General features: G+C 45.5%; 2 protein-coding genes across 7 annotated transcripts in view; one reads left to right on the top strand and one right to left on the bottom strand.

Moving 5' to 3' along the window:
* Positions 1-6389: 6389 nt before the first annotated feature.
* On the top strand, positions 6390-9443 carry anapc13 (anaphase promoting complex subunit 13). Its single transcript, XM_029690806.1, has 2 exons — positions 6390-7186; positions 9036-9443. The coding sequence occupies exons 1-2, from the start codon at positions 7088-7090 to the stop codon at positions 9159-9161; spliced, it is 225 nt and encodes a 74-aa protein (XP_029546666.1). The 5' UTR covers positions 6390-7087; the 3' UTR covers positions 9162-9443.
* Positions 9444-9712: 269 nt separating this feature from the next.
* The window catches only part of arhgap32b (Rho GTPase activating protein 32b), a 232009-nt gene continuing 219931 nt past the window's right edge, over positions 9713-21790 (bottom strand). For all 6 annotated transcript variants that reach the window (XM_029690801.1, XM_029690800.1, XM_029690802.1 and 3 more), the window contains 7 exons: positions 20225-20370; positions 17972-18173; positions 15970-16115; positions 15755-15829; positions 14707-15573; positions 13518-14182; positions 9713-13428 (listed from right to left, as the gene is read on the bottom strand). In XM_029690801.1, the coding sequence (XP_029546661.1) occupies positions 11254-13428; positions 13518-14182; positions 14707-15573; positions 15755-15829; positions 15970-16115; positions 17972-18173; positions 20225-20370 (4276 nt within the window). In that variant the 3' untranslated portion in view covers positions 9713-11253. The remainder of the gene's footprint in view (positions 13429-13517; positions 14183-14706; positions 15574-15754; positions 15830-15969; positions 16116-17971; positions 18174-20224; positions 20371-21790) is intronic.

Below are 21790 nucleotides of genomic sequence, written 5' to 3'. Positions count from 1 at the left end.
AAAACCAGTAGACAAAAAAATGACATTTTTAGGGCCCAAAAAGAAGGGTCTTGAGCAAATGTATAACATGTGAACTTGGTGAATTTGTAGTCTACAGTCGGCGATTACAGGGAATATTGTTCACGGCACTAATAGGGAAAGGAGCAAATGCAAAATTGTACACCTGCTGGAGCCAAACGAATGCTTTTAATTTCTTGCTTCTGACATTCACAACATCTCAGCACACAACACTCCAGAGCTACAAGGCAGCACACTGGCAGATACGCCAAAGGCAATTCCAAGTCATAGCAAAACACACTAAATCTATTCAGAGATAAGAGCAGACACCTGCCATAGTAAAGGGCTGGCCCTTCCCAGAAATGACAAGCCCCTACCTAAGGTAGACAATATGGGTTAAGCATTATGATCGTAGCCATTCCAAGAAACCATGCAAAGTTGCAGCACAGGTTTGCTGCAGACAAGAATTAAAATCAGCACAAACTCCAGCAGACGAGAATTAAAATAAGCACAAACTCCACAGACAGACAAGCGGAGCCCAACAGGCAAATGTATATAGCAGTAGAGCAAAAACCAGTGACAAACCAAACAGCCAAGCATCAAGCAGTGGCAGAAAATCAATGAACAGCACCAAACAATCCTATAGCCAAAGGCACTTCCAAGATGAAAGAAATCTAACACTGCCTGAAGGAACACATTGGCATCCATGCATGATTTTGATTTAGGGAGGTGAAGTAGCATCGAAAATATGGATTTAATACTTGTGCGCTGCTCTGTAATGTAAATGTATTTTTTAGGAACTGTCTACCAATTTTGGACATACCTTCCAAAGTGGGAAAAGTGTCACCAAAGAGGTGACACTTTTATATCCTGAGACGGAATGTTACTTTAAAACTGTACTTACAAGTTATTAACTGTAAACATGACTAGCAAACCTTCAATGCAGCATAAGTATATTTTAGCGATCCTTGCTAATGAGCCACTTTGCACTTAACCCTATTGCCGCGATGCAAAGCGTGGTTGCCTTTCGCGGCCCTGCCCCTGCCCAGTCATGTGAAATCATTAGATTAGGGCCCAATTTATTTATTTCAATTGGCTGATTTCCTTTTCTGAACTGTAACTGAGTAAAATCTTTGAAATTGTTGCATGTTGTTTTATTTTCATTTTTGTTCAGTATATATTAATTTCAGTTTTTTTCCCCTGTAAGAAAGCCTTTCTTCTTTGGGATTGGTGTCCCTTCCACGGGACGGTTGAGCTAACATAGGCTAATGAGGAGAGGGCACAATTTTGAACATGAAAAGTTATTAATAAACAAATTAGGCACATTTGGGCAGTCTTGACACAACATTTTGAACAGAAATGCAATGGTTCATTGGATCAGTGTAAAACTTTGCACATACACTGCTGCCATCTAGCATGTAGAGCATAAAAAACGTCCGTCCTCGGTTGCAACACTCAAAACCGAGTTCCAAACTGCCTCTGGAAGCAACGTCAGCACAATAACTGTTCGTCGGGAGCTTCATGAAATGGGTTTCCATGGCCAAGCAGCCTCACACAAGCCTAAGGTCACCATGCCAAGCGTCGGCTGGAGTGGTATAAAGCTCGCCGCCATTGGACTCAAACAGTGGAAACGCGTTCTCTGGAGTGATGAATCACGCTTTACCATCTGGCAATCCGACGGATGAATCTGGGTTTGGCGGATGCCAGCAGAACGCTACCTGCCCCAATGCATAGTGCCAACGGTAAAGTTTGGTGGAGGAATAAATGGTCTAGGGCTGTTTTTCATGGTTTGGGCTATACCCCCTAGTTCCAGTGAAGGGAAATCGTAATGCTACAGCATACAATGACATTCTAGATGATTCTATGCTTCCAACTTTGTGGAAGGTCCTTTCCTGATGCAGCGTGACAATTCCCCCGTGCACAAAGCGAGGTCCATACAGAAATGGTTTGTCGAGATCGGTGTGGAAGAACTTGACTGGCCTGCCTGCACAGAGCCATGACCTCAACCCCATCAAACACCTTTGGGATGAATTGGAACGCCGACTGCGAGCCAGGCCTAATCGCCCAACATCAGTGCCCGACCTCACTAATGCTCGTGGCTGAATGGAAGCAAGTCCCCACAGCAAATGTTCCAACATCTAGTGGAAAGCCTTCCCAGAAGAGTGGAGGCTGTTATAGCAGCAAAGGGGGGACCAACTCCATATTAATGTTCATGATTTTGGAATGAGACGTTCAATGATCAGGTGTCCACAAACACTACATGGCCAAAATTATCTCTCCAGTCGGAAACAAAATGGAATTGAACTTTGCGGATAAAGTTCAGAATGACACAATTCATTTGTACAACATATAAATAACTGCTTCACTATACTGAGAGCCTTGCCATTTCTAAAAGGACGTCTTTGGGTGTTTTTGGAGCCTTTTGCTAATGTTTTTTCAGGGCCCCCATACTACACAACGAGGATGAGAAGGTGATTTGCTGTTTGGGGTAAATTTCTCAAAAACGTGAAATCACAAAAAGGGTGTCTGTACACTTCTAGAACATTTCATTTACATAAAAAAGAGAGATTTGATTGTAAAAAAAAAAGAACCCTCAATATATTTTGGACAAATCCTTTATTATTTTACATACAAATATGCCTTGTTGCAACTCATAAAATAGTTGGTAGTTCCTACTGTACATTCATTTCCTTTCTTCCTTTTTAAATGTAACGCATGGTAAAGATCACGTGTAACAACATTCAGGTAACCTTAGCGAAATTGGCTAATTATCAAGGTAAATATTTTTCTTGTAAAACTCAATTTCTTTTACTGAGTACTTTTTAAATCAGCTACATTTTACTTGAGCAGTTCTTACACCAGTAATTGTACTTGGGATGGATGTAAAATATGTACTTCGCCCAGAAATCTCTCAACATAATGCCCTAATTAATTTACTACTTCACAATCCATAACAGCAGTAGGCTAATCTAAAACAAGACTCAAATAATGTCAGATTGGAGGGAGTCATATTGGATGCCCATCAAATGAACCTGTCCATTGCCAAAGAGAGCCTTTTCTGCTCTCCCACCTGGGCCAATCAGCCACCTGTCCTGCCCCCTCCTGGGATGATCCATCATCATTGGTCGGTTGAACATTGACTCTAATTGGTCATGTTTTTGTAACTCATTGACCAATCACATCACTCCATTTATTGGATGTGTAGCACAAAGGTGGACATTTTGAAAAGTCTCATTTGACCACTTTCTGTTAATAAATTGCTTACACTGATGAAGGCACTAGTAATGGGCATTCCGAGTGTTTTCAGTGAGCCGCATCATTTGAGAACGTCGCAACTGTAGCCTGCAATTCGGGGCATTCCTGCATGTGGGCAATACTGCATCTGCAGGAACCCCTCTTTATACTTATATTGGTCCATTTTTAAGCTATGACTCCAGTACATAGGCAAGAGGGGTGGCAGGTAGCCTAGTGGTTAGAGTGTTGGGCCAGCAACTGAAAGGTTGCTGGATCGAATACCCAAGCTGACGAGGTAAAAATATGTCGTTGTTCCCCTGAACAAGGCAGTTAATCCACTGTTCCCCATCAGGCCGTCATTGTAAATAAGAATTTGTTCTTAACTGACTTACTTTGTTGAATAAAGGATAAAAAGAAGTGCAAGCATTTCGCTACACATGGTTAGCAGGTGTTAATGCAAGTGTATGTGACAAATACATTTGATTTGATGGCTATTTAACAGTCTGATGGCCTTGAGATAGAAGCTGTCTCTCGGGCCCTGCTTTGATGCACCTGTACTGACCTCGCCTTCTGGATGATAGCGGGGTGAACAGGCAGTGGCTCAGGTGGTTGTTGTCCTTGATGATCTTTTTGGCCTTCCTGTGACTCCTGGTGGTGTAGGTGTTCTGGAGGGCAGGTAGTTTGCACCCGGTGATGCGTTGTGCAGACCTCACTACCCTCTGGAGAGCCTTCCGGTTATGGGCCGAGCAGCTGCCATACCAGGCAGTGATACAGCCCGACAGGATGCTCTCGATTGTGCATCTGTAAAAGTTTGTGAGTGTTTTTGGTGACAAGCCGAATTTCTTCAGCCTCCTGAGGTTGAAGAGGCGCTGCTGCGCCTTCTTCACCATGCTGTCTGTGCACGTAGAGGCTGCTGCCTATATAAATAGACTTGAAATCACTGGCCACTTTAATAAATGGAACACTAGTCACTTTAATAATGTCTACATACCCTCTCATATGTATATACTTTATCCGATACTATTCTACTGTATCTTATTCTATGTCGCTCTGACATTGCTCATCAATATATTTTTATATTCTTAATTCCATTCCTTTACTAGATTTGTGTGTATTGGGTACATGTGTAATTGTTAGATATTACTTGTTAGATATTACTGCACTGTCGGAGCTAGAAGCACAAGCATTTCGCAACACCCACATTAACATTGCTAAACACGTGTATGTGACCAATAACATTTGATAGATGGGCATTCATAAAATTCAATTTCAGGCAACACTGTACGCTACAACTCAGTAAGCACGGACTGACTCTGATGCCTTTTGGACGTCTTTTTTTTGGTGCAGTTCCGGACCGGCCTTGACATTGTTTTTTCGTCCGGTCTGGACCAGCCTTGATTTGGCCCAAAAATAGTCTACTAATTACTTATTTTCAACTTTCATTCAGAACTAAAAATAAGCCTGATTTCAACATCTGGAAAATACATATTTTCAACGTCTGTAAAATAAACTCAGAAAGAATTAACTTCCCTTTTTCAGGACACTGTCTTTCAAAGAATTCGTAAAAATCCAAATAACTTCACAGATATTCATTATAAAGGGTTTAAACACTGTTTCCCATGCTTGTTCAATTAACCATAAACAATTAATGAACATGCACCTGTGGAACGTTAAGACACTAACAGCTTACAGACGGTAGTAAATTAAGGTCATAGTTATTAAAACATAGGACATTAAAGAGGCCTTTCTACTGACTCTGAAAAACACCAAACAAAAGATGCCCAGGGTCCCTGCTCATCTGCGTGAATGTGCCTTAGGCATGCTGCAAGTAGGCATGAGGACTGCAGATGTGGCCAGGGAAATAAATTGCAATGTCCATACTGTGAGACGCCTAAGACAGCGCTACAGGGAGACAGGATGGACAGCTGATCGTCCTCGCAGTGGCAGACCACGTGTAACAACACCTGCACAGGATCGGTACATCCGAACATCACACCAGCGGGACAGGTACAGGATGGCAACAACAACTGCCCGAGTTACACCAGGAACACACAATCCCTCCATCAGTGCTCAGACTGTCCGCAATAGACAGAGAGGCTGGACTGAGGGCTTGTAGGCCTATTGTAAGGCAGGTCCTCACCAGACATCAACGGCAAAAGCGTTGCCTATGGGCACAAACCCACAGTCGCTGGACCAGACAGGACTGGCAAAAAGTGCTCTTCACTGACGAGTCGCGGTTTTGTCTCACCAGTGGTGATGGTCGGATTCGCGTTTATCGTCGAAGGAATGAGCGTTACACCGAGGTCTGTACTCTGGAGCGGGATCGACTTGGAGGTGGAGGGTCTGTCATGGTCTGGGGCGGTGTCACAGCATCATCGGACTGAGCTTGTTGTCATTGCAGGCAATCCTCCTCCCTCATGTGGTACCCTTCAGCATGACAATGGCACTAGCCATACCGCTCGTTCTGTGCGTGATTTCCTGCAAGGCAGGAATGTCAGTGTTCTGCCATGGCCAGCGAAGAGCCCGGATCTCAATCCCATTAAGCACGTCTGGGACTTGTTGGATTGGAGGGTGAGGGCTAGGGCCATTCCCCCAGAAAGGTCCTGGAAATTGCTGGTGCCTTGGTGGAAGAGTGGGGTAACATCTCACAGCAAGAACTGGCAAATCTGGTGCAGTCCATGAGGAGGAGATGCACTGCAGTACTTAATGCAGCTGGTGGCCACACCAGTTACTGACTGTTACTTTTGATTTTGACCCCCCCCCCTTGTTCTGGGACACATTATTACATTTATGTTAGTCACTTGTTCAGTTGTGTCTCAGTTGTTGAATCTTATGTTCATACAAATATTTATACATGTTAAGTTTGCTTAAAATACACGCAGTTGACAGTGAGAGGACGTTTCTTTATTTGCTGAGTTTACATATTTTCAACTTTCATTCAGAACCGAAAATGAACCTGATTTCAACGTCTTGAAAATATGCATTTTCAACGTCCTAGAAAATATGTATTTTATACATACAGAAAGTATCTTTTCACATTTAATTCAGAACCTAACTTCAATGCCTTTGAAGTAAATTTAGCGATTTTTTTGCTCCTGCCTTTGGCGACAGAAGGCTGGGACAGGTTCTGTGCGCTCCCCACTATTTATTGTTTCTGCAGTGAGGATTCACCATCTTCAGATAATGATTATGTAACTTTTTTGCAGATAATCGTTGTTTGAATGTCAGAAAACAGAGGTACAGTATGCAAATCAGGGAGTCAAATTAACGGCATTTTTTTTTTACCGATGCGATTCGGTTCTTAACTTTTAACATAAAAATCCGTCCAAAAAGCGCAGTTCGTTCGCGAACGTCCCTTCACTAGAAGGCATTTGATTTATGAACAGTTGCGACACAACCATTCCATAATTTGAATGTAAGCTCAACTGCGTTCTAGTGCTAGTCGGAATTTGGAAAGTCTTAAAATGTTTGACTTGTTAACTGGTTGAATGTGGCACGCGTCAGACATAAATGCAAAGTTGTGTTGCTAATTTTGACTTTGTGGCTGTGTTATCTAGTGGAAACCCGTGAACACCGCACTTATCCCCCTCCCGAAGAATATGACGTCAAAATACTGCGACTCATTTGAATCGCAGGTTTTAAGGATTTTTGCAAGGCTTCATTGTTTGGTTAAATTATTGTGTTTACATTACATATTTTGGGAAATAAATTAGCTTCATAAGCCTATATTGAGACTTCTGACTTGCCACACCAGACTACTTTTCTACGGTTAAACCACCACAACAAACAAGGATACTGTATTGTGCCATCTTCACACCTAGCTAGCACTACTAGCAGGCAACCAAAACATCCAGAGATGGACAGTGAAGTTCAAAGAGATGGCAGGGTTCTTGACCTTACAGATGATGCTTGGAGGGAAGACCGTCTACCTTATGAAGACGTCACTATCCCATTGGTATGTAAACCCTTTAAACAATGTTTATGCTGTAGATGAGGATTAGCTAACTTGATAACTGCTACATGATATAGCATTAATTTAGCTTCTACAACGGTCTCACTCAATTATTAGTTTATATATAATTCGTGAATATGAATAATGATGGCAGCATCAAATGTATTAGCTATTTGATGGCAAATCCAAATCGCTGATGTATGAAGCCAAAAAATAACATTTGGACTACACTTTCCAAAACAAGCTTACGTTATATAGCTAGAAAGCACTGTGTTGTGCGGTTACACGCGCCATAGCCCTTTTTAATCATTTGCACCCTCGCATTTACATCAGCTCTGCCAAATATTCTGATCTAACTAGTAACATATCTACAATACAGGATTCTAGCGTAGGATGGTATATACATGGGATAAACGTTTAACGGCAATGGTGATTTATAAACCTGTTTCATGTTGCAGGTGGAACTTCGATAACGAGGAAATAGATATTAAAACCAGCTCACTGCCTGGCTACCAAATAAGCGGCCTGGCCTCAGACTAAATGTAACAGTAAATATCCGTGACAATCAAATTAGTATGTTACATTTGGTATGGTTACTTAAGGCAAAAAACAAAAGGAGGGTGGGTATATAACGCAACCCAAAGCTTGCACTTTTGAATCTCAACATTAGCCACAACAAATTTGAATTCGTAACATATACCATACTAAGTGGAGACTTTTAGATGTACGTTCAGAATAATACAAACTGCTCTGAGACCAGGTAGAATTACGAGACATTCAGACTTGCCATCTAGTACTAGTCTCATACATACCTTTAATCCGCAAATCTGCTCACTGTTGTAGTTTGCTGGTTCTCTTCTCTCCCTGGTGGAATCAAATAGAGTAAATGCCTTTGGCATGAGTCCTCTTTTACCTGGTTTCTGAATAAAATTATTTATGCCTGATACTCATACTTCTGGACAACACTGGGCTTGTGGTAATGGCTGGAGCGGAATCAGTGGAATGTTATCATATACATGGTTTGATGCCATTCTATCCGTTCCAGCCATTACTATGACCCGTCCTCCCTTCTGCAGCCTCCACTGAATATTACTATACTGAAAAATGTATGCAACATGCAGCAATTTCAAAGATTGTACTGAGTTAGTTCATATGAGGAAATCAGTCAATTGAAATAAATTCATTAGGCCCTAAACTATGGATTTCACATGACTGGGAATAGAGAGATGAATTTGTTGGTCACAGATACCCCCTCCCAAAAAATGGGCCTCAGGATCTCACTGTATTTTTGTGCATTCAAATTGTCATCGATATAATACAAATGTGTTCAACGTCCGTAGTTTATGCCTGCCCATACCATAACCCCACCGCTGCCATGGGGCAATCTGTTCACAACGTTGACATCAGCAATACACATGGTTTGCGGTTGTGAGGCTGGTTGGATATACTGCCAAACTCTAAAACGACGTTGATGGCTTATGGTAAAGAAATAAACATTCAATTCTCTGGCAGACATTCCTGCAGTCAACATGCCAATTGCACGCGCCAACAAAACTGCGCTTTTTATTGTCCCCAGCACAAGGTGCACCTGTGTAATAATCACTGTGTAAATCAGCGTCATTATATGCCACACCTGTCAATTGGATGGATTATCTTGGCCAAGGAGAAATGCTCACTAACAGCTATGTAAACATATTTGTGCACAACATTTGAGAGAAATACACTTTTTGTGCATCTGTGATTTTTTTTATTTGAGCTCATGAATCATGGGACCAACACTTTACATGTTGTGTTTATATTTTTGTTCAGTCAAGTTTGCTCTCGTGGTTAATACTTTAATTTTTTCCTGCAGAGTGAACTGCCTGAAGCTGAGCAAGATAATGGAGGATCAACAGAGTCTGTGAAAGAACAAGAAATGAAGTGGTCAGATTTGGCTCTACAGAGTCTGCACGAGAATACACCTAACACTGGGACTTAGCTACTCAGTGAATGGATGCAGTGCCCAATCCAATGTACCTGTGGTTGAACTCTTCTGTAATTTCCTCTAGTCTGGTCAAAAGAAAATCATTGTGGTATTCTCATTCATGTAAAAGGACTCCCCTCCCCCAAACCCACAATTTGTCTTGCAGTTCAATAACTGAACCTGGAGTGAAGCATCCTTGGACTATTTTTAGATTTTCTTATTGGCCCGACAGAAATAGATAGTCTGAAAACTGAGTATATGCAATGAAGCAAAAATAAACAATTTCATATATCCAGACTTTTTTTCTCTCTAGTCAAAGGCAATGCATGTCACAAATACATACTTTTGTAATTGGCTTCTTTCCTCTGGCATCTAACAGGGAAATTTTACTGAAATTGGTATTACAATAATGACTAACTACTGTACATTTCTGAAGTGTTTATCATGTCTACGGTCAAGACATCTCAGGGAGCTTTGAGAAATACAAAGGCTCAGGGTCTCCATCAAAAGTAGCATTGAACATTCTACATGACAATTTAGCAAAAGAACCCACTGACAGACATTCATTTTCATTGTTATTTCCTGAATAATTTTATTTGTTATATCCAACAGCATAACTCTCCAGTTACTGAGACAAGAGATGTTTTCACATTCAAACACGACTAGGTGGTTATTTAGCCACTTACTGTGCCCCACAACAAAGGAGGGACATCTGGGAGTATTCCGTTTAGTATCCGTTTAAACAGGTAGGGACCATAAGGCAAAATAGAACAGTACCTTCACAAGCCAATGGGCGTTACAACTGAAATATAGTCAAATGTTTTCAAATGCAAATATGACCTGCATTTGAAATTGAATGAGATGAATCTGAATCCTCTGCCAATTTGACTGGCTATTGACTAATTGCACTGAAAGCAGACAGTTGATTCCATAAAAGTTATTCCACATTTTCTTAAATGGTCCATTCAAATTAAACCATCTTTTTCACATTCTATGAAAATTAGTATGTACATTTATTTCAAAATGTCTTTGCTGGAGTGAATTCAACTTGCTCAAGGGGTGACCAAGCATTTACATTTGTGTGAAGTGTTGTACAATATCCGTTTTTTGGTTAGAACAAATTTTTATAATTTTATTAAGTTGTCCAGTCCATTCAAGTCCTTTGAAATTGGCAGAAAAAAACAAGACTATAACAAACACATTTTAAGAATTACTCTGTTACACCTCTCAAGATAACGTTGTCATTCTCACTCGGTCATCAACCCATACATGTGCAGCAGGAATGCTTTCATGGCCAAAAATACTCTGCCAAAATGTTTGGTCACTCTTGCAATGAAGAACAAATCTCGGTTCCAAAACATTCCATTATAATTCAATTCACTCCGTTTTATAGCAAAAGTACACAATCACAGAGCAAATAAAATATTAACATAACCCAACAGTACTAGGTGAAAGTACCCTGTCTAGTTCTAGAACTCACTTTGTACTATTGGGCCCCGACCCCAAATCAGAGATGCTTGAAGACTGAAAGTGAACATACTGTAACGCCTTGTGTATACAGAAACAGGAGGGAGGGCACGATGACTTACAGACTTCCTCCCTCGACAACTTGTACTGAAACATCCAGAAAGTACACAATGGATATCAATGGTAAACAAGAGATTGGAGATAACATGCATTTCTAAAATGCAAACCTTCATCCCTGTTATGCTCATACCTCCCCAGTCCCAGTTAAAACAAAACTGGACACAAAAATAAAACAAATCCCTTTTTACCAGTAGTTCTTTGTACACATATTTGACATTTTTGCGGTTCTGGTTTCTTGGACCTTTCGCTTATATCATATACATTTCTATGATCATCCACCATTTCAATGAGTCATGACTGTGTGGCTTCTTAGAACAATTGAAGAAAGTATGGTACATTCTCTAAAAAGTATCTTATTGTCTTTACAATTCATAAAAAATAGAGAAAAATAATGCGAAAGGTTCTGACGACAGTCCACTGTCCTGCAGAGGCTGTGGAACATTTTCATCTCCAGCTGAGTCACTTCATTGCTTACTAAAACCTGCACAATTCTTTTTTTATTTTTTTACAAGTCTTTTCTTCATTCAGCGTGTATTTCTGTCTCGGGCCTCTGCAGGGCCAGTTCAGCTGGGATGAAGGCGCCCTGGCCCAAGGCAGTGGAGTACGCTCGGTTGCTGTGGCTTCCCGTGAAGCCAGGGTTGGTGGGGAAAGAGGCAGAAGAGACCCCGCGGGGGTTTGGCATGGGGGCCTGTGGCTGAGGTATTGCTGCTGGGTGGTAATCATCCAGGTTGTCGTAGTGGGACTGTATCGCCATGGTGCTGTGTCTCTGCTGCCCACCGTGGGGCTGGTATGAGTGGTCTCTGTCTGGTTCGGAAGTGGCAGCTTGGCTATAGTGCTGCTGCTGGCGCTCTCGGATGCTGTGCGACCGCTCGGGCTTGGGAGGGGCCTGAGCTTTGACGGGGGCCGACTGGTGTTGGTGGTCATCGTTGTCCTGGTAACTACCAGGGATTTTGGACCTGTTCTGGTGGCGGTCTGGATCGGGCTGTTCGTAGCGGGGTTGGAAGCTCCGTGCTCCGTCCCCGGGGTCGTGTCGGCTGGGGTCCTGCTGATGGGCCTGGTAGCGGGGTGGGTGTTGGGCTTGGTGTGAGTGGGAGGCCTGGCAGGTCCTGGAGTTGCTATGTTTGTCCCCGGTGCCGTTCCCCTGACAGTGCTTCTCCGTCTCCATGTACATGAGGACGTCGGGGTCAGACACAAGGTGTCGGGGAGCATGCTGGGAGCCCAGCGGTACTCCGTAGCGCCCGTCTTTACCCTCGACAGTCATCAGCATGGCTTTGCCAGGGTCCGACTTACTGCGCAGGTGTAGGGTTTCGTACCCTCCCAGGTCGCCTGGCACGAACAGGCCCACGTTGTCATACTGAGACATGACAGGTCCCTTGACCTTCTGCCTGGCCCTGCTCTCTCTGTGGATGGAGTGCATCCGGAGCCTTTCCGAGTCCTCTGGGTTCCATGCGAAGTAGACGGCGGCTCCCTTTGAGCCATGGCCCGGGGGCATGTCTCTGCTGACGAAGCTGTGCTCCTTCCCCGGCGGGAGGATGTGGCGGGACAGGTAGTGGTAGCCGCCCGCCTTGCCCCCCGACCGACTGAGGGTGGGGCCCAGGTCCCGACTGCTGAACGAGTGGAAGTGCCGCAGCCGGATGGTCCCGTAGGGGTCCACGTCGTAGTAAGGGGCGTCCAGTGGGTTGGCGCAAGGCGAATAGGGGCTGTAACGGTACTGCACCCGGCCATTCTCAAAGTAAGGCTGGAGTTGGGTGACGTGGTAGTCGGCCTGCGAGGACTGTTGCAGCGGCTGCTGGTAGGTATTGCACTGGTAGACGGGCCGCTGGTAGTAGAAGAGCTCGTCGTCGGGAGGCACCTCGGTCCGCTGGATGGGCACCGAGCGGATTGCTGAGGGCACGTGGAGCGAGTGCACCCTACGGATGGTGGGGTAGACCGGGGCTCCCTCCATGGGTCCATAGCCCTGGCCGTGGTGTCCCGGGCCGGGTGATATGTACTCGCCACCCCTGGGAGGCCCGTGATGCTTCATTGACTGGTGGCAGGACCTGGGGTGAGCTAGGGTGTTGTAGCGGTGGTCCGTGCGGGCACTGTAAGGTATCTGGGGCTCCGACTTTGACGCGTAGGAGAGGTGTGGGGGAACACTGTCTGGCCGGTAGTGGTACGAAGGCTGCCCCACGGGAATGGCCCGTTGATGGTAGTAGGCCTCCCCGGGAGGCTCCAGTAAGGCAGTCTCTCCCTTGGTGTGGTACAGGTAGGCTGACTGCTGGGTGGAAGACTTACGCGGGGGAGGGTGAGGATGGGCGAGGGCCTCCTCAGGCGTGGAGGCCTCTGTCAGGATGTTGTGGAAGATGGCGGGGTTGGCGGCCTCTGTGTGGCTGAGGGCGGCGGTTGCCAATTTGCTCTCAATGGAGCGGACGGGAGGCGCTGGCGGCGTGGGCCCTTGGGCGTGGGTCACAGGCTCCGTGCGGGGCTGAACTGGCTTTATGGCCTCCCATGGTCTCGCCACTGGCTCGGATGGGGTGGGGACCACTCTGGCGTTAGGCTGGGGATGGGAGTGGGGCTGGGGATGAGGCTGGGGTTGAGTCTGCGACTGTGGCTGGGCCTGTGGATGAGTATGGAACTGTATTTGAGGCTGTGGAACGGCAACTCGCTGCTCTGAGGGTTTCGGAGATGGCGACCAGACGGTCTCATCTACATGGACCTGAAAATTAACCAAAAACAATTCCAGTTGGCTATATAGTTACTTCATAAAAAATATTCTGCAAATATGACACATTTTCGCCAATTTACCTCAGGAGCAGGCTGTGGCAGGACACCCGTCTCCTTGCTCTTGGGAGTGGTGCCTGGGGTGGTGGTGGAGAATCCAGTGCTACTGACCGCTACCTGGCCCATGGCGGGCTGCTGCCTGTCTGGACTCCTCCGAGTAGGGGACACATGAGCTGGAGAGCTGTAGGGAGTGGTGGTACACTGGTGGTGGGGGGAAGCCGGTGGGGTGAAATCCATATCCTGGCTGGCTCCGGGAGAAGTGGAGGGGGACTTTGCACTGATGGACTCATGGCTCACTGACTGGCAAGGCTGTTTGTCAGTAGGGGTGATGGGAGGGGGAGGGGAGGAAGGGGCAAGGTTTGGGGTGATGGGGGTTAAGGTTGGGGTCTGGGCATCTCCTGCCCTGGGTCCCTCCTCGAGGGACATCTGGGGGCGCAGAGCTGGGGGAGGGGGCCAGTCCAGGGAGTGTGAGGGCTCCAGGGGTCTAATGGGGGACACTGGCGTGGGGGGCTGGGACTGGGAGGGCCTCTTCTGGGTCAGGATAGAGGCCTGCTGGGCGGACTCTGCCAGGGCCAGGGCCAACATGCGGGCGGCGTTCTTCGGAGGGGGCGGGGGAGGGAGGAGGGACACAGAGGAGGAGCTGAGAGGGCCGGGGGAGGCTTTTGGAGAGTCCAGACTAGCTACGGCTCCTGGGAGGGGGACAAAAACAGAAGGGAACTGCAGTGTGAGGACAGAGAGAAGAGAAAGTGCGTTTGAGGGGAATAAAAAGAAAAAAGGCAGGCTTGGTCTTCAAGAGTAGGAGAGAGGGGGAAGAGTTAAGCCTGGCGCTCTGGCGGCATCATGTGGAAAGATTTCTCTGAGCTGAAATCCATGCAAGGTGTTAAAGGCATGAGGCGGGGAAACTAAACCTAGAAACGAAACAGGCATTGTCAATCAAAGCATAATTAAACAAAGGCCTTATACTATAAAGAGAAACGGACAGTTGAAATGGACAGTTCACCTAAATTACATATTGGTTTCCTTACCCTGTAAGCAGCTTCCTGCTTACAGGGAAAGGAAACTACTATATAATTTAGTAATTTGGGTGAACTATCTTTTTAGCATAAAAAAACATGATAGGTGGTAAAGTGAAAATGTAGCAGCTGTATGCAAAGTAGCAGCTGTATGCAAAGTAGCAGCTGTATGCAATGAAGCAGCTGTATGCACCACTAACCTAATTGTTCCTTGCTATTGGTTGCTGGAGGTTGCTGGGCAGTGCTCTCTTCCCCTGTGGAGTCTTGGCTCTCAGTGTCGTAGGCAGAGAGCTTACAGTGCAGCTCCATCTGAAAGGCCTCGCTCAGTGACGGCTCCCCTGTCCTTAGCAGCACTGAGCGCATTAACAGAGGAGAGTCCCAGGGCAGTCCCGAGGGAGGGGAAGAAGGCTGTGGAACACCATGGCTTTCTGTAAGCCTACTAGAAATCTCCATGTCAAACGGCTCTGAAATGGCCAGAGGAGCCAAAATGTCCGACTTTGACTTTTTAGGGGACATAGCCTGTACGGGTTTGTCAGAGAAAGAGACTGAGCAGACCAGCTTCTTGCTCCCTGCTTTCTCTCCCGTGGCCGGGCTGAGGTCAGGCGAGAAGAAGGGGTTGGCGAACTTCCCCAGGAAGGAGGGAGAGACGAGCGCCGAGCCGTTGTCAATGCTGCCTGGGTTCCTCTTCAGGCTGGTGCCCTCGCCAGCCGCGCCCGTAGCGACATCGCTCAGCCCCAGGGGGAAGGAGAAGGAGCCGTCGGGCAGGCTGCACTGGAACGACATGGGGTCAAAGTCCAACGAAGCCATGCCGATGTCTGGGGGGCTAAGGTCCACGTCCTCGCCGGCTGAACGTGGGGGCGAAATCAGGGCTGGAACATAGATGGGCCCGTCGTCCCCATCGCTGTCCCCCCCGTCGCGGGTGGCGCCCCCGCTGTGGCTCTGGGCCAGATTGTCATCGGAGTTGCAGTGCTGCCGGGTGTGGCTGTCCAGCAGGTCACCGTTGAAGGAAGCCGAGAGGGCATCGCTGCTGGAGCGGGGCCGCCGAGGACGGTACACCTTCGACTCTCCTACGGGAGTCAGGGGGAAATCTTCATCAATTCAAAGACAAGTCACAAATGTTTTATTAGAAAAAACAATCTATACAAATACATTACTACTTGGACCATAGCAGACTTCACTCAAGAACAGGCTCCATCAGGCATACAGAGTGCTGTGGAGATAAGTCAGATTAGTCCCATTATACATTACCTTCAACGTTGTGTAGCGAGGTGAGCGACTCCTCGCTTTTGGCCGATCGGAGTGTCCCCGTGTCCCCTCTGCCTCCTGGGACATGAGACAGACAGGCATAAGTTCACATAAATTAGTTTCCGTTCCAACCAAATGGAAAATTGAATGTCTATTTGTGAGAAGGGTCAGAGAGTGAAGGCTTGGTTTTTGGGAGGGAAGAAGAAAGGGAATCTAACCTGCCAGGGCCATGGTCTTGAGCTCACTGGGTTCGCTGGGGTTGCGGTGCAGCTTGCGCTTGGACATGGACGATGACTTGCCCAGGTTGAAGAAGGAGCGCCAGTTTCCCACCGGCGACTTCTTGGACTTGATGGGGGGCCTTTTCCTGTAGGAGGTGAATGGACAGAACACTCAGTTGGGGAAACAAGTAGTCATGTGTCCTTTTGTTATTGTTGCCTAAACAACATGACTCACTTGTTTATAATATGAAACCACGTACAGTGCCTTCAGAAAGTATTCAGGCCCATTGACTTTTTCCACATTTCCAGCCTAATTCTAAAATTGATTAAATTGTTTTTTCCCCCCCTCATCAATGTACACACAATACCCTATAATGACAAAGCAAAAACACGTTTTTAGAAATGTTAGCTAATTTATAAAAAAAAAAATACAAAACTGAAATATCACATTTACATAACTATTCAGACCCATTACTCAGTACTTTGTTGAAGCACCTTTGGCAGTGATTACAGCCTCGGGTCTTCTTGGTTATGGCTCTACAAGCTTGGCACACCTGTATTTGGCGAGTTTCTCCCATTCTTCTCTGCAGATCCTCTCAAGCTCTGTCAGGTTGGATGAGTACATTGCTGCAAAGATATTTTCAGGTCTCTCCAGAGATGTTCGATCGGGTTCAAGTCCGGGCTCTGGCTGGGCCACTCAAGGACATTCAGGGACTTGTCCCAAATCCACTCCATGTGTTGTCTCGGCTGTGTGCTTAGAGTTGTTGTCCTGTTGGAAGGTGAACCTTAACCCCAGTCTGAGGTCCTGAGCACTCTGGAGCAGGTTTTCATCAAGGATCTCTCTGTACTTTGCTCCGTACAGCTTTGCCTCGATCCAGACTAGTCTCCCAGTCCCTGCCGCTAAAAAACATCCCCACTGCATGTTGCCGCCACCACGATGCTTCATCGTAGGGATGGTGCCAGGTTTCCTCCAGACATGACGCTTGGCATTCAGGCCAAAGGGTTTAATCTTGGTTTCATCAGACCAGAGAATCTTGTTTCTCATGGTCTGAGAGCCTTAAGTTGCCTTTTGGCAAACTCCAAGCGGGCTGTCATGTGCCTTTTACTGAAGAGTGTCTGGCCACTCTACCATGAAGGCCTGATTGGTGGAGTGCTGCAGAGATGGTTGTCCTTCTGGAAGGTTCTCCCATCTCCACAGAGGAACTCTGGAGCTCTGTCAGAGTGACCATTGGGTTCTTGGTCACCTCCCTGACCAAAGCCCTTCTCCCCGATTGCTCAGTTTGGTTGGGCGGCCAGCTCTTGAAAGTCTTGGCGGTTCCAAACTTCCATTTAAGAATGATGGAGGCCACTGTGTTCTTGGGGATCTTCAATGCTGCAGACATTTTTTGGTACCGTTCCCCAGATCTGTGACTCGACAGACTCCTGTCTCTGAGCTCTACGGACAACTCCTTCGACCTCATGGCTTGGTTTTTGCTCTGACATGCACTGTCAACTGTGGGACGTTATATAGACAGGTGTGTGCCTTTCCAAATCATGTCCAATCAATTGAATTGACCACAGGTGGACTCTAATCAAGTTGTAGAAACATCTCAAGGATGATCAATGGAAACAGGATGCACCTGACATCAATTTCGAGTCTCATAGCAAAGGGTCTGAATACTTATGTAAATAAGGTATTTCAGTTTTTTATTTGTAATACATTTGCAAACATTTCTAAAAGCCTGTTTTAGCTCTGTCAAAATAGGCTATTGTGTGTCGATTGATGAAGGGGAAAACATTATTTAATCAATTTTAGAATAAGGCTGTAATATAACAAAATGAGGAAAAAGTAAATGGTCTGAATACTTTCTGAATGCACTGTAACTGTATGCGTTCATGGTTTGAAGGTACAATATTTCCATTCAAGTATTGTCTCATCTATGCCTCCTCCATTTCCATACTTTACAACTCATGGACAAACATCAGCCGTTAGAATGATACCAGGGCCGCAGGTTGTTCATACCTCTCCATAGGGAACTCGATGACGGTGTGGAACTTGCCCTGCAGCGCAGCCGGACCCTCCCCCACCTCAATGTACTTGCTATCGGCCGTGACGGGGGAGTTGATCTGTGCCTGGGTCCGGGCCTGGGCCTCCTCCAGGGTCAGCAGCTTGGTGGAGGGGGACGACACCAGCAGGGACTTGGGCCGCAACAACGAGTTGTGTCCTAGGAGAAGGGGAGAAGTGATCATTTACACCACAACAACGAGTTGTGTCCTAGGAGAAGGGGAGAAGTGATCATTTACACCACAACAACAAATTGTGACCCAAAAGGAGAAGAGGAGAAGTGATCATTTACACCACAACAACGAGTTGTGTCCTAGGAGAAGGGGAGAAGTGATCATTTACACCACAACAACGAGTTGTGTCCTAGGAGAAGGGGAGAAGTGATCATTTACACCACAACAACGAGTTGTGTCCTAGGAGAAGGGGAGAAGTGATCATTTACACCACAACAACGAGTTGTGTCCTAGGAGAAGGGGAGAAGTGATCATTTACACCACAACAACGAGTTGTGTCCTAGGAGAAGGGGAGAAGTGATCATTTACACCACAACAACGAGTTGTGTCCTAGGAGAAGGGGAGAAGTGATCATTTACACCACAACAACGAGTTGTGTCCTAGGAGAAGGGGAGAAGTGATCATTTACACCACAACAACGAGTTGTGTCCTAGGAGAAGGGGAGAAGTGATCATTTACACCACAACAACGAGTTGTGTCCTAGGAGAAGGGGAGAAGTGATCATTTACACCACAACAACGAGTTGTGTCCTAGGAGAAGGGGAGAAGTGATCATTTACACCAGTGGTCACCAACCTTTTCTGAGTCAAGATCACTTTCGGAGTCAAAACGCAAGCAGAGATCTAACACTCAGATTTTTTTTTAAAACATGAATTAAAAAATGTAATCCTATGCAACGTTAACCAATTAAAAACAGTTCTGCAGCAATGAGGTTTGTACAGTAGGCTATAGGCCCAATACATTATCACTGCATATCGGCTATGCTTGAATTTCCCAGCCATTGTTGTTTTTCTCAGACCATTTTGAAATGATATAAAAATTGTAGGTATATGATCAGACTGGTAATAGATCATTTGCTGTACTACTTGTGAGGCATAGCTGAGTAGGCATAATAATTCTTTTTTTTCTTTTTCTGGACTGATGGCCTGCATCTGATGGTCAGTCTGAGGCGAGGTAGGGCGCAGCCTCTCACCCGACTCACCGTCCATCCGCTCTCCTTTCCTCCGCTGAGAAAAGGGGACACAATCTTCCAGCTGATAGCGAAACTCAAGTCGCACTGCATTATTTCTGTCTCATGCACCACTTCATGTGGTTACTCCTATGACCAGAGAAAGTGAAATATTCCTGGATATTAAAAAAGACAAGCCGCTAATAATAAGGCAAGTGTATGGAAACACTTTGCTGTACTTTTTCGTTGCAGCTGCAGTGCTGGTTGTAGCGTGAATGGAAGTGGGACAACGCACATTTTATGGCTTTTAAAAGTGTTGAACAAAGTGTTGACAGTCCTGAATAACAACTTAAACATGAACTTACTCATAAAATACGCAGCTCTTTGCTGTATTCGTTGAGTCTCTATTTATGGTTTTAAACGTTTTTAAATCTCACAGTATCAACTCTGCTGTGCATTCGAGGATTCTTTTTACAGTCTATGGCTTGCAGAAACTGTGCAGACGCGGTAATCTGAGCTATCGAGTTGGCCAGCAGTAGGCCTATAGGGGCACTTGATTTGATCTCCGGGCCTGCCGGGTAGGCGGAGTTCTCCTTCAGACACATGAAATGGTTCAAAATGGGATCACTTTTGCCTTCCCGGCGCTAGGTCTGCTGAATCAAGTGCACCCACTGCCAAAAGCGCGAAAGCAAAGTAAGGCTTTATCGTGGATTTTTACAGAAATGTTTGGTAATCGACTTGGAATGCTTTGGATTTCGACCGGTTGGTGACCACTGATGTACACTGTTACGGAGGAGACAAATTACTTGCATAAAAAGTGATTGTTCTGAGTAAGCTACTTTTCTAAATTAAAGGAAACATTGGGTGAGGGTAAACTTGGATCAAGTGGATTTTGCTTGCGCTATGACAAAAGCACCACTGGCATTAATTAGAATCAAGCAACATCCTGCATAAGAAATAATCCTCCAGCTTCGGTTAGCACCATGGCACTGTGAGCAGAGATGAGATCCCAACAGGTTGGCATGCGTACCTGCTCCCTCCCGTATGAGCGAGCTGAGCTTGGGGCTGAAGAGGACGTCTACGTGGTTCAGTATGAACTCCACCACCACCGACTGGATGCGGACCTCCATGAAGGCTGCCGTGCCGCTGAAGCAGGCCGACTCTATCTGCTTGGACCTGGGGAGACGACATTGGGGATCAACATTTTTTTAATGACTCCTTCTTCCACATAGGGCTGTTGCAGTGACCGTACTACTGCCACAATAGCAGTCATGACCGCAGTAAAATTCCACATGACCGTTGAGTCACATTCATCTCCTTTTATGCCTTCTGGACATGCTTTGGTAGTACCCAACTTGCTAACTACCATCAGGTCCTAATGGACTGGTACTCAGGGCTCTATTGGTCCCTCTAACCACTCTGACATCATTGCAAAGACAATCAAAAAATCTCATCAAAACTGTTGGCCTATCATACTTTTAAAACTAACCTCACTGTGATGATCAATTTGAAGAAAGAAGTTCAACAGCCGGTTGAGACAGTGTAAAACATGGATGTTGTTTCGACGCCCAACACAAGGAAATGGACAGCACTTTCTAAGGTGATGATTCATTCAAAACACCCATAGAGCTTATGCAAATGCATAGGCTTATGAGCCCAAGACCAAAAGAAGAATCTTAATTAAAATGATGATTGTGCCATTATACAATACATAGCCTACTGCATATTACACATGCCAAAAAAACAACTGATTTAAGATGTCGTTGGTATATATAATTCACTTGGTTTCACAAATGAAGCACTGGGTAGCTGCAGGAACAAGGTCGGAAAACCCATGGCATACAGAGTTTGGGCGTAATATCATCTGTCAGTCAGTGAGAGCATGCTCCACCAACAGTGGTTGATGCATGGAGTGAAATAAGTTCTTTTATATTTATTTTTCAGCTACTCATATTAAGCACATGCTCCGCTATAAAACCCAAGTAGTCTACAAAACGGACTGTCGGGAAAGCGCGAGGCCTCCATTTACTATTCGAGTGCAACACAGATATCTCTTTTTTCCCCTGCCTGTGTTCCGGCCCATTTGATAATGGGCAATTCTAAATCGAAACAAAATTTGACATATTAGTAAAGATTAAATTGAGAATAGTCTGATGGGTGAAAATATGATCACTCGATGATAGAACAGCTGTGCAGCCTGAGGCAAGGAACAGACCTCCAGCTTTTTTTGCTACTTTCTCAAATCATCAATAGCCTATAGGTCGCACCATGAAGCCCATTTATGTTTTAATTACTAAGACAGTCTAAGGTTTGTAATCATTCACAATTAAAGTTGCCAAATAACTCTAAATCTAGCTTTCGGAAAGTATTCAGTCCCCTTCACTTTATCCACATTTTGTTATGTTATTATTCTAAAATGGGTGAAAAAAACCCCACATTTGGTCATCAATCTACACAAAATCCCCCATAATGAGAAAGGGAAAACAGGTTTTAAGAAATTTGTGGACATTTATAAAAATAAACTGAAATATTACAAGCGTAGCACACCTGCATTTGGGGAGTTTCTCACATTCTTCTCTGCAGATCCTCTCAAGCA

The sequence above is a fragment of the Salmo trutta genome, chromosome 15, assembly GCF_901001165.1.
Source record: "Salmo trutta chromosome 15, fSalTru1.1, whole genome shotgun sequence".
Classification (NCBI taxonomy): domain Eukaryota; kingdom Metazoa; phylum Chordata; class Actinopteri; order Salmoniformes; family Salmonidae; genus Salmo; species Salmo trutta.
Note: the sequence above shows the minus strand (reverse complement) of the source record. Positions and strands in the feature narration are given on the sequence as shown.